General features: G+C 41.5%; 1 protein-coding gene across 1 annotated transcript in view; it reads left to right on the top strand.

Annotated features, from left to right (window-relative positions):
- The first annotated feature begins 12,092 nt into the window (after positions 1-12,092).
- The window catches only part of plxdc2b (plexin domain containing 2b), a 144,777-nt gene continuing 143,623 nt past the window's right edge, over positions 12,093-13,246 (top strand). The window contains exon 1 of the mRNA XM_050057050.1: positions 12,093-12,629. Coding sequence (XP_049913007.1) covers positions 12,536-12,629 — 94 coding nt within the window. The 5' untranslated portion in view covers positions 12,093-12,535. The remainder of the gene's footprint in view (positions 12,630-13,246) is intronic.

Raw genomic sequence — 13,246 nt, 5'->3', positions numbered from 1 at the left:
TTACTGATGTCTTATTAAATATCTATAGCTTGTCATATTCTATAATTGGGAACAGATACATGGTTGTTTTTCTGTCTTTGGCCTCTTTTTAATATGGTGGTACTCCCTATCTTTTATAGGTTGGTCAAGTCTCCATCCCATTAATAATAAATGTCAGGTAAGTCTGTTGTTTCACGTGAGTGCTCTGAGAGCACTGCACTTAGTCAGAAACACATCAAAACACACTCCCATTCCTTCACATAGGTTCAAGTTCAACTTATGAATCTTTAATTCTCAGACTGTGGATGAACACAATCTCCAGTGTCGTTACTGTTTAGTCTCGTTCTCCATCACTGCGGAGTCTTTGCTGAGTCTGTAGGTGGATTCTGGGTCAGAGATTTATCAAAGGGCCACAGGATCAATTTCAGCCTTTGAGCTGCTCCACTGTTTTGTTTGTGCCCTCACCTTATATTGGCTCACTGCCTTTTGCTCTGACACACCATTCTGCCCTACAAAGCCAAAAAGCAGAAACAACACATCGGGGAAGAACTGTGTTTGGGCTTGATTCTGACTTTTTGGCATTTGTTTTAACATATAAAAACTTATTGTGCCAAAAAAATATATCATTTCTATGAAAACATTGTGTACGGAGCAGCTCCAGACATTATACCCTATGATATCACAAGTTTGAGACTTACTTTTCTTGTTTCTGGCTTTGAGAGAGAGTTTTTTGGAGCCCTTAATTTAGGTGGTGTTCCACTTTAATGTAATGGGTATAGACAGTGACTATGGTGGGTCCCGGGCCTTGTTGATGAGGCCATCTGCAGTCAGGAAGAAACTTTTCTTGTGAAGTAATGTTTTGGTCCTGATAGACTGCAGCCAGTCCAGTTTAAGCAAGCTTGGATTATACACTGTGCCAATTGGGCTGGTGTCAAGGGGCCTCCCACCTGTAGGGGCCTCTAAACCCCACCAGCTGTGGCCACATCCTGTCTGTATAAAAAAAAAATATATATATATATATATATAAATAAATAAATCAAAATAATAAATAAATTGTGTGTTGTAAATCACAGACTGTATAAAAGGGTTGAAATACAAACCAATGAATGCAGAGTTACTCTATTTGCAGGCTGTGTCTGTATCGTGATGATGTCAATGAGTCAGGTGACCGTGGGAATTTAAATTGCGGAAACTGCGGAGGTTTGAGAGTTTAAAGACAGAAAAGACGGCGTTAAAAAACAAAGAAACATGGATTTAAAAAAACTGGAGCAGGAAAGCGAAAGGCTACAAAGGAGAAGGACAGCAAGAGACATTATACTTCGGAATAAACATACTGCGAGGACGATGCTAACATGGCTAGCATCAGAAGAGACCGTTACCAGCAGCAGCCGTTAGCAGATCGTTCAGCTGTCCCACCTCGACTTGAACCAGGCCAGCAGTATCCAACAGGACCAGAGCATTAGCAAGACCTCGAAGCAGAGGACCACAGCCCGGCTGTGATATCCACCTGTCCAGCTGCCCCACACCCGGCTCTGAGCTCCAGCCCGGCATCGACGCGCCCCAGCAGCCTGACATGGACCCCGACGCGGATGGCGCCGCCGACAGGCAGGCCACCTGTTCAGCAGCACCATACATTCTCTACTACTTTACCTCTCGATATCACCTATACTTTTAGCTAACTAACGTTATTCATACCAGGCGCCAAAAGTGACTAAGAGTGCTGTTCAAAATTGTGAGGGGGCTTTTTATCCCCTAAAATAAATTAATTGATTTAACGTTACCTATAACGCTATAACTTTGTTGGGGCTGTAAATAACAACAACATGAGGCTACTGTTTCAAAATCCTCAAAGGTTTTGTAGCCCAGGGGTCCCAGGGGTGTCGTCTTAACCCATGTCTGAGGGTTGGAAAGGGACAGTCACAATCTCTTCTGCCCACCTTAGGGTTAGGGTCATGCAGGGATGGTAGAATGCAGCCATTTTACATTTGTATGTGAGCCAGTCACCTTCTCAGTGGTGCAAATGATGGGCTACAGTCAGCCCTTTTCCTTGGCTGTGGCAGCAGTGTACCAGATAGTGATGGAGGATGTGTAGAAGGGCACCATTATTGTCTTTGGCAGGTTGAACTTGTTCAGCCGCATAGGAAGTACATCTTCTGCTGTGCTTAACAGCTAAACTCCTGCTAAAGCTAACTAGTATAGTTGAGTAACTTCTGCAGTCAGCTGCCATCTCAGCTTTTGACTCAAATAGAATTCATGTGGGCCAATTTGGTGTTGTTAAGATACCTTTGAGTCACATATATAAAGGAGCATTGTGTAGGATTAAGTGACATCTAGTGGTGAAAATTGCAGATTACAGCCAGCTGAAACTTTTCCCCTGTGGGGGCAATTTAGGATTTCTTTAGTGTTTATTTTCCAGGAGGTTTTAACTGGGGGCCGAATTATCCTCAGAGGTCTCTCCTTTTCCAAAACAAACAGACCAGGCGATTTAAACCAGTAAAACCACTGAAGAAAAAAGTTTCATGTTATAAGTCAGTGTGTCTCTGACGCTGTTTGGCTCATCACAGTCCGACTGCTAGCCCAACACGTGCTAATGTGTGCTCACCTTTTTGCTTTAATAACTTAAGATCCAGACAAAGCGGAAGCGGAATTATCCACATAGTTCTCATCCTTCCCCAAATAAATGAACCAGGTGATGTAAAACCGGTAAAAACACTGAATCAAGCAGTTTTACGTTAAAACTATGTGTTTTTCTGATGCGGTTTGGCTTGCCACAAATGGGCTGCTAACTTCAGTGGCCGACATGAAAACCTGAATCACCCTGTCTAGAGCTAGAATTTTGTTTGTCTGTTTAAGCCTACTGTAGAAACATGGTGGTGCAATACAGCTGACTCAGTGGACGAGGACCAGCTCTGTATGTAGATATAAACGTCTCATTCTAAGGTGGCAAAAACACAACAATTATTATTTTCAGGTGATTATACACTGAAGAAAACATACTCATTATTACATTCCATTTCTGCCAATATATCTCTCTAAATCATACACACTGGACTTTTAATGTATGTAAATTTCAGTGTAGTGTAAACAGTAGTTGTAGACAGACTGTCTTGTCTTGAAGATTGTCCAAAGGCAGAGCACAGTATCTGTATTTTCTACATCTTAGAGGTTTTGTTGCAGTAAGCAGGCTTCCTAATGAGTCTAGACAGGCATACTATGAAGGCATTACAATCTTTCAACAGTATTTGTTATGCAGTTTGCCCGCGAGCCTCAAAACTTTGAACCAATTATCCTCAATTTCACCTCCTGCTGTCTGCCTTTGTAAAGCTGTATTGAATAAACACTTAGCTCCTTTAAAAACCTTTAACCCGTGCAGCTTATTTATAATGTAAATAAATAAGAATCCCCAGTATATTGTGTGATTAAGGGATACACACTCTGACTATGTAGAAATTATACAAATTCAGACTTTTGTGTTACATTTCGAGCCATCCTTCCTCATATTTGTGTACTTGAATTAGTTCAGTCATTGGTGCCATTATTAATAATTGCAAAGCCATCAGTCCTATAGATTCTGTCTCCCTCTGTGAGACACCAAAATAACTAACTCAGCCTTTTCACAGCCTCCACATCAATGTTTGTTTGTCTCAACCCCGTGACATTTGACCTAATGCATTTACAATCAATGGCCTAAACAAAAACCTTTTCCACTAACATGCCACCTCACAAACAATGCTACACTCTCACATGATGGCCCGCTGACTGAGAATGTGCAGCTATCAATGTTTTTTGTCCTGGGTGAACGTTTTTTCTGGTAGCTTCGTGCTGTTGAATGAATAGCACATAGGGGAGCTGCAACACGCCGCCAGCCTTTGTCCTTGTGTTGTTGTTGGTAAAGGCAGCGTTAGTCAGCTTTTCTCACTGGAGCTATTGTTGTCACTGTTTGGTTAATCACAGAGTCCATCTAAAGGTCACTTTTTTGTTTGTTGTGTACCATTCAGAGAGGTTCCTGTAATAAAAACGCTCAGTGATGATGGCCTTTAAGGACTCCCTGTGTCAAAATATCAGTTGATTTGTCATTTACATAACTACTCACCTGAGTCCTTTCCCTTCCTGGGCTGTCAACCTGCTATTATAGCATACAGACCCAATTTTCTCCTCCTGCAGCTGGAGACTGAGGTTACCCAACCAGCCCAGTCAGGTCAAGGTGAAATGTATCCCCTTTTCTTTGCAATGATAGCTCTGAATTGCTTCTCTCATCCTCTCTGGCTGAGTGCAGAGGAAAATGTCTGTTTCTTCTCTCTGTATTCAGTGAAAGTGGATGGCGATCAGCCCAGGGGGCCGTCCTCTGACCATTCCTCAGAAAAACACCCCAGGTCTTGGCCTCTTGTGGAGGCTGGGGAGAGGAGGCGTCGCTGAGCTGCTTCTGATTGGATCTCTTGTGGTTTTTGGGCAGTAAAAGAGTTTTATATAGATCTTAACTGCCGCCTGTGTTGAACAGCAAAGCTTCGTTATGACTTGAAAGAAATTGTAACGGGTGTTTTATGCGCCTTGTTCAGCCAATTACCAATTAGCCCATTCCTTCATTGAGCACTGATGCTTGACTTAAGTTTCTAAGACAGAGAAGTCAATATATCACAACAGATTGCTGAATTAATGAGGTTTATTATTTATTGTTTGCTTTATGAGATACACAAATGAGGCCTTAGAGGATGATTGCGCAGCGACAAACGACTGCTGCAGAGTAATTTATTTTGCCATGGATTGGAAATACAATGAATAACTCATGAGACCTGGATCAATATATGACTACTGTTTAAGAAAGTTGGTGTAGCTCAGTAGGTTCCACATGCTCAAATGCCAGCTTGTTGCATTGCATTGCTCCTCCCTCCTGTTTCAGTTGTTATAGTGGTCATGTTGTCCAAATTTTATATAGGAAAGCCCTTCTCTGTTCAGTTTTGAGCTTGAAATTGACCTCTGACTTTTACATTGACTGTAGATGTTCAGTTAACATTTAAAACAGTTAACTGACGAGAAATCAGTTGGAGATGAATGGGATTTTATTGACATAGCAGCAGGGAAAGACTGGCAATCTAAAGATAGAGGATAGAACCAGATTTGCCCCTAGATACTTGGGTTTGTACAGTCAAGTAAGATGAAAAATTCTGCAAATCTTATTCTGTGTGTTAATGTAGAAAGTGATTATAGCAGTTTTAAAGGGCAATGGGAGAATTATCTACAGCCCAGTTGCCAGAATAATTGTACATTTCTGCAAACGATGGATATGTAATATTATGTTCGCTTCATACGTGTAGTGTTTCAAATTACATGTATATGAGCTGAGTTTCTCCTAAGGAGGTGGAGGGAATTTTGGATGGCGTGATACAGTACCTAGGCGAGATGGCTGCCAAAAGCAGTGTTGGCAAAGGAGGGTTCACAAAATTTTCAGCTGCATTTGTAGTGACAAAAGCAGGTAATTTAAAATGAGAGATCGCTATATGTCCAGCCGTGTTTGTAGCTAAAATAATTAGTGTTTTTTAACACGAGTTCAGTACATGTCCAGCCACGTTTATCACAACAAAAACAGGTTTTTATCAACGAGAGTTTGGCACATGTCCAGCCCTGTCCGTAGCAACAAAAGCGGTGTTTTCAAACAAGAGTTAACTACATTTCCAGCTGTATTTGTAGCAACAAAAGCAGGTCATTTAGAACAAGAGATCGCAATATGTCCAGCCATGTTTGTAGCTAAAAAAAAGGAGTGTTTTTTAACATGAATTCAAACAAAAGCAGGTGTTTTTAATGACAGTTCAGGACATGTCCATCCATGTTTGTAGCAACAAAAGCAGGTTTTTTTTTCAATAACAGTTCAGGACACATCCATCCATGTTTGTAGCGACAAAAGCAGACTAGATTTTTAAGTAGATTTCGCGATTGTCCAGCTGTGTTTGTAGCAACCAATCTGGATTCTTTAAACCAAACATTATGTTTTCCTAATCCTAACAAGTGTGTTTTTGTGCCTAAACCTAACCACATGTGTCACAACTTAAAATTTAAAAGGAAAGAAATGTGAAGTTTCAACATATCTGCTACATGTGAGATGTACAGATGTAACATATCCATGGTTTGGCAGAAACGTAAAATCATAACATTTATTCTGGCGACAGGGTTGGCATCCAACAACCTATTGGTTCATGGATCACTGGCTGAATTAAATATAATGATTGGGTGGGTATGATGCTGAAGTGACAGAGAAATCAGAAGTCTGAAAATGTAGAAAATTATTATTATTATTATAGGAAATTAAGCCAAATAAGGGAGGAAAACTGACTTTCTTCAAGCTTCCACTCAAGGCAAAGCTAAATGATTGCGCGCTTTCAGGTCTTGTTAATATTATTGCAAAACGGAAAAGGTAATAATCGGCAAGGCTATAATGGAAAGACAGAAACAGAGCTGAGCTTGTTCTCCTCAGCGTGTTCAGTTTATGACTTCACTCTGTTCTCTGTTTATTAAGTGGCCAAGCATCATAAATGCTGTGGTGACATGCTGCTCTGCAACTCAACAAGTGGGACTCGAATCTACACAAGAGCACTCTTTGGAAAATTTACACCCGTCAGATCTAAATCCCTTGATGTTGCTCCCATCTCATTTCATTAATTTCATCGCAGACGTTTTGATGCTCTTTTCGGTCACCCTGGGGAGAGGAGTGTGGCGTGGTCTCCAGCCAAGCAAAAGTTCACGGCATCTGTGAGTGATCATTACGTCACAGAGGGAAGGAGTGGGAGAAGGTTAGCGAAAGAAAGGCTTAAAGAGAGTTAAGAGAGGATGCTTTGAGAAAAAAATGGATAGAGAGAGAGATTTTCAGAGAGTGGTCGTCTGAGGACTAGCTTGGCTTCTTTTTGCTGGAGTTGTGGAACAAGGTGATTAGAGCAGGAGACTGCATGGGGAGCTGTGGCTGCTGAGTCTCAACTACTGTGATGATTAAAGTGCTTGGAAAGAGTTGCAGAGAGGGAGAGAAAAAAAAAGAGGGGAGCAGAAGTGCATGTGTGTGGATGGAGGATCCTTTCCCAGCCTCAGGAATAAATCCTATTTCATCCTGATACTGGACTGCATGATCTGATTGAAAGATGCTTTATGATTTAAATGACTGCGCTGCATTTCTCAACAACAGTTTCCTTTTATGAGGCAAATACATCAGACAGTATGCTTTATGTCTTTCTGGGTGGGACTCTGTGTATTTGCTGTACAGACGTTTGATATACGTCCCTTTGGGTGCACAAGAGGTGTGTGCTGATCGAATCACGGCGAGGGTGATTCAAGATTTATGTGAGAAAGTGGATGTGACACTATCATGGACAGGCGCTGTCAGCAGATATTTATTTGAGTCTTATGATCTTAGCCACGTCTCCCAGAGCTATTTTAGAAGGAAGTGAAAGAAAAAGAACGTCACTCACTGGCTTCCTCTGCCTCTGAAATCTGGGTGAGGAGTTTCACACATCCCTCAACGCCTCATCCTCTAGACCTAAGTGCTTGGACAAATATTGCCATCAAGGGCCTTCAGAATCTTTATATTGACAATAGCCGACAAATATGTTGTTCCCGAGACACATCTTTTAGATCCCTACAACTTTTGAGATTGTAGCAGCGGCATGCAATTTAAAGTTGTTGATTTTTGTGTCAGTCTGTCTACAGGCTTTCAACACAAGACAAATATCTGTGTATGGATGGATAGAGGAGAGTGGTATTGTTCCTGATATTTACAGACAAGTGTTGATTTTTTTTTGGAATCTTAGTAGTGGCAAAAAACTACATACTTGTATGGATTTTTGTTCATTCATTTTCTGTAACCGCTTATCCTGTTGGGGTTCACGGGGGGACTGGAGCCTATCCCAGGCTAGAGGCAGAGTACACCCTGGACAGGTTGATAGACTTTCGCAGGGCAAACGGACAAGTCCTTGCATTCACATTCACACCTACGCACAATTTAGAGTCACCATTTCACCTGCATGTCTTTGGACTGTGGGAGGAAGCCAAAGTACCTGGAGAAAACCCACGCTGACATGGGGAGAACATGCAAACTCTGCACAGAAGGGTTCCCACACCCCAGGGTTCGAACCAGGAACCCTCTTGCTGTGAGGCAGAATGTAAACAGAAAGGTTAATGTCACCAGGAAGTCAGTTACTGCAACTTAAGCCAGTCAGTTTCTTTGTTGCCTTTATTTTTTCACACTTTGGCACCATTAGAAGTATGCCGAATTAGCTGTTAGCAGTTCCTGTTTGCATTGTATCCATGGATATACAGACAACTATAACTGGATTATTTTGATACCGTAGAAAACCTAAAAACGTGGTTATTCCTAGGCAAGTTCTGCAGTCAAAAAGAGCGTCAGATTAATTGATATTTATGTTGTGCCCTACTTTGTTTAGAGCAGTGGTCCAGAGTTCTCCTTAGTCATTAGTTCAAGGTCCACACAGTTTAATTTATCCAGCATCATACTTGTGTTTGGCCATGTCATCCAGCTAGTTTGCATTCTCCATCAAATAGCTGTCCCTTAGTCACTCACTCTATGGCAGGAAACGGCACTTCAAAATAAAAGCTGTGTGCCTGAAATTCACAGTACTTAAAAATAAAATTTGTGAGTCACTTGAGGTCCATTCAGAATGGACCCCCGACCCAGTTTTGGACCACGAATCACCACCACTGGTTTAGAGTAAGTGCAAGTACTCAGATGGAGAGGTAGATGTTAATGTTAGAATGCTATGGCATCTCTTTCTCTATGTCCTTTTCAGAAAAAAAAAATCAAGCACACAGTTTCCAGTAAAGAGCTGACTTTGTTTACCACATATGTTAAAAAAGAAAAAGAGACAAAGTGAAACTTTTCCTCTGGTCATCTTGCACCATCAACAACACTTCTCTGGGTCTGGCATTAAGCTGCAGCTGTATTCATTTTGTGCAGAAACAAATCACCACTGCACCCACTTTGTTGGCAGTCGCCGCTCTGTAAAGATAATGGGACAGATGAATTTTAGTGGCCTCGGAAGATAATCAAGGGAATGACTAATTACGGACAAAGCTAGTGAGGTGATTGCTATTTATTGATCTGTTTTCATTTGGGAACCAGACTGGTGTGCTGTCAGACATTCACAGAATATTTGTGCTCTCAGGTTTGGATGTTGATAACTTTTATTACTTTTTTGACCACTAAAAAAGTCAGAAAAATCCATTTAGCATAAAAAACTACTTTAAATGTTCGACATGCAGCCAAGTGAATTATAAAAGTGGTCCTTTATGCAAGAGTTTCCTCTCCGTATTAAGGTTTTCCATGACTTGTGGTGCAGCTCCTGAATTCCCACAGCGAGTGTCTTAATTGGAACAAGCATGTGGTCCAAGTTATCCTTCCTGTGCGAAATGAGTGCAAAGTAAGAAACGAGGGGAAAAAAAGAAATGTTCCCTCACATGAGAGGTTTCCCAGTCCTCCCTCCTTATTCTCTGGCTACTGCTGAGAAAACTGGAAACACACAACCAGCGAAGGGAACGAATGTCTTCTCTAGATTCAGGTTTGGGTTTCTGCCACATCATTAGAAAGGAAGTAATTTACATGGGAGTTCTTCAACATTCACATCCATTCATTAACCCTTTGTTCAGTTTTAGGTCCTCGAGACCCCAGCCCCTCTTAACAGCTCACAAAAACAAACTGTTGCGCTAAATTAAACTAAATGTTTCATTTGCTTATAAACACGACTTTCAACAGATGATGTGCATTTTCATTTAGCAAACAAAAGTGATATTAAATATCAGCCCAGCCACCAAAATAAAGTATTGGCATTGTACGTTTCTGTAAACCATGGATATGTTTTGTTGTTTGTATGTTTCGTATCATTTCAGTTCAGATTACATGCATATTTTTATCAGGAGGAAGTGATTGTGGATGGCATGACACCTAGCAGACACAGTAGCAGAACGCAGCAGACTGCTTTCTGAGAGCAAAAAACAACAAATGCAACATGTGGGGACATTTCCAGCCGTGTTTTTGACAACAAAACCAGGTACTTTCAAAGACATATTGCAATATTTAGAGCTTTGTTTGCGGCAACAAAACACATTGGGACATTTCCAGTCTTGTTTGTGACAACAAAATTGGGTAATTTTAACAACATGTTAGGACATTTTTTAGCCGTGTTTTGATGACAAAACCAGGTACTGTTTAACGATGCATTGGGACATTTACAGCTGTGTTTGTGGCGACAGAACCGGGTATTTTTTTAATGACATGTTTCCAGTCCATTTCCAGTCCTTTGTGTGGCAACAAACGTGGGTATTGTTAATGACACGTCAGGACTTTGCCAGTCATGTTTGTGGAGACAAAACCCGTCGATACATTTGGGACATTTCCGGTCTTGCTTGTGTCAACAGAACTGGGTATTTTAGGTCCCGTTTATACGACAACGATTTCAACTGAAAACGGTAAACTTCAGTTGCGTTTTGGCCGATCGTTTACACGACAGCGGCGTTTTGGGTGCCTGAAAACGCAACGTTTTGAAAACAGGTTCCAGAGTGCAATTTTTTTGAAACAGCAGCGTCTCCGTTGTCATGTAAACTTGCAATACGCAGTTCCTCTGAAAACGGAGACTTTTCACACATGCGCATTACGGTTCCAGTCACTGCGCGAGAAAATCGACCGTCACAACAACAATGCCAAGCTCTGTTTGTGCTGCTCACCCTATTAATTTGAAGTGAAGTGTATACTGCAGCGTTTCCAGTAGATTTTGCGGCTCTGTGTGAACGGGGATCGTTTCAATAACGTCATCATATAAATGCAGAAGTTTTTTAAAACGCAAAGGACGGACTTTTTAGAGAAACCATTGTTGTCTAAACGGGGCCTTAAACGACACAAGGCATTTCCAGTCCAGTATATAACGTCATAACCGGGTACTTTTATCGACACTGTGACATTTACAGCTTTGTTTGTGGCGACAAAACCAGGTATTTTGTAACAGCATATTGGGACATTTCCAATCATGTTTGTGGCAATAAATTGAGTATATTTTAACAACACATTGCGACATTTCCAGTCTTGCTTGTGGTGACAAAACTGGATATTTTTAATGACACAAGGGGACATTTCCAGTCTTGCTTGTGGTGACAAAACTGGATATTTTTAATGACACAAGGGGACATTTCCAGTTGTGATGACAAAACAGGGTTTTTTCTAACGGCATCTCAGGACATTTCTAGTCATGTATGTGATTACAAAACTGTTTTTTTAGACATGTTGAGACATTTTCAGCTGTCTGCATATTTTAAACCAAAGGTGGTTTTTGTGCCTAATCCTAACCACTTTAACCACAGCACTGTCACTTAATTCTGGCAAGGGTTTGCAAATATAACATATAAAACATGAGATATTTCCTTACTTGGTGTAATAACAAGGCTTTTTGCTCATTTACCTACTTTGTGGAAAAAGGAAATGGTTACAACTTCAATAGTGTTCTACTTATTTAGTTTTAATAAGATAAAATTAAAATATTGAAAGGAAAAAAAGGGTTGATTTTGCAATTATTATTATTTTGTCATATACAGCAGTGGGGTCTGTGGGAAGTAAAGCCAATAGTCAACAGAAAAAGGGTTAATATATATCTTGCACCTGAAGAGGGCGCCCTCACAGTCCAATTACCTGTCTGTGCAGTAAAGGTGAGAGGGGGGACATTAATATACTGTTGCAGAGAATATATAGGGACACTCAAAGAGGGAGATAACAAGTAAAATAACATAAATTAACTGAAATTATAACCATTACTGGACTCCTAAACTGAATATTTACAACCTAACCTCTTGTATTTCTTGTGATAAAGATCTCATGCTCAATACAAACACAAAGCCCTCTGAGGAATGAGTCCAGCATGTTGAACATCTTTTGTCTGCTGGCAAACAGGAGGCCTACAGCAGCAGCTCCTCGAGCTCCAAACGCATCTCTCCACATCACTCAAAAGCCGCTTGTCAGACACGGCGCAGATCATATCCCAGGGCAAAATCCTCACTGTCTCCCCGGCAGCTGGAGAAACGCTTTGTGTGTTCGTCTCCTCCGCTTCTTCTCCTGCACACACATGAGCATCAAACAGAAGAAGAAGAAGCCATTGGCTCCGAGGAGCTGATGACGGAGGGAGCGCACTGTCTTCTCCAGGAGCGCGTTAGCCCACAACACACACACACTGCTCCTCCTGCCAGTGGGATGAGACCAGTGTGTCGGACTGGGATGAACATTTAAGTGGAGAACTTTTTTCCCCTCCTTCTCCTTCTGCTGTTATTATTTTTTGTTTGTTTTGGAGGTGGAGACCTGTTAGGACGAGCGCGTTTACACTCTCCAGGAGCGCGCAGTGTGGCACACGCTGGAACAAAAAGCAGCACAGTGCAGCGAGTGCAGCGCAGGCAGGTTTCCGTTTTAAAAGCAGCAGGAGAGGCAGGAGAGTTACGGAGTCCGCCGGGAAGCGGTGTCGGTGCACGGGGGAAGACGGAGACCTCTAAAAACGAGATATTGAGAAGAAATCAGCGGCGGAACTTGGATATGGCGGGTGTGAAGACGTTCGACCTTCTCGTTGGACTTGTTTTAGTTTTGCGGTGTGTTGGGGATGCCCGAGCCGAGATCCCAGCCAGTGACGGTAAGGACCAGCACCTCAAACATTCACCAGACCTGAGTACAGGTCCGCTTCTTAATGCACAAGTCAAAGGCGTCTGCGAAACATGCACACAGCGATCAGACACAGGTGGAGTTTGCGTTGCTTTTGCATGAGAGCGACTTTGTTTTATGCACTGATTGCATCCTTTGTAGTTGCATTTATCACATCTAAATGTGTGTGTGCAAGAAACAGAGGAGACAGACACCCTGAAGGCTGTTTCTCTTCCATTATCTTATTTTTAGGTACAGAGGAGGACATCATGACCTACTAACCTTCATTTTTTTCTGTCTAGATCAAAGACTTTTGATTTATTCTAATTATCATTTTCACAACTACTATATGTTTGAGTTAATTGCCTTGCTTTTCATCTTTGCACATGCATTCCCCCTCAGGCTCAGCTGATTGTTGCTGTATATTGTAGTAATAAGTCAAAGCAGGGCATATGGAAATCTCAAACTGCCTCTGAAAATATTTCTTATTGTTTCTCCTGGCTTATTTATATGTGAGATTTTCCTCTCTGGTGCGATCTGGAGCATCCTTCTAGAACTTTTTGCTTCGCAGATTTCAGATCAGTAATCACTGCATAGTGCAGGTGCTTT

The sequence above is a fragment of the Epinephelus moara genome, chromosome 11 (assembly GCF_006386435.1).
Source record: "Epinephelus moara isolate mb chromosome 11, YSFRI_EMoa_1.0, whole genome shotgun sequence".
Lineage (NCBI taxonomy): Eukaryota > Metazoa > Chordata > Actinopteri > Perciformes > Serranidae > Epinephelus > Epinephelus moara.
The sequence above is the reverse complement of the archived record's forward strand: the minus strand, read 5'-3'. Positions and strand labels throughout refer to the sequence as shown.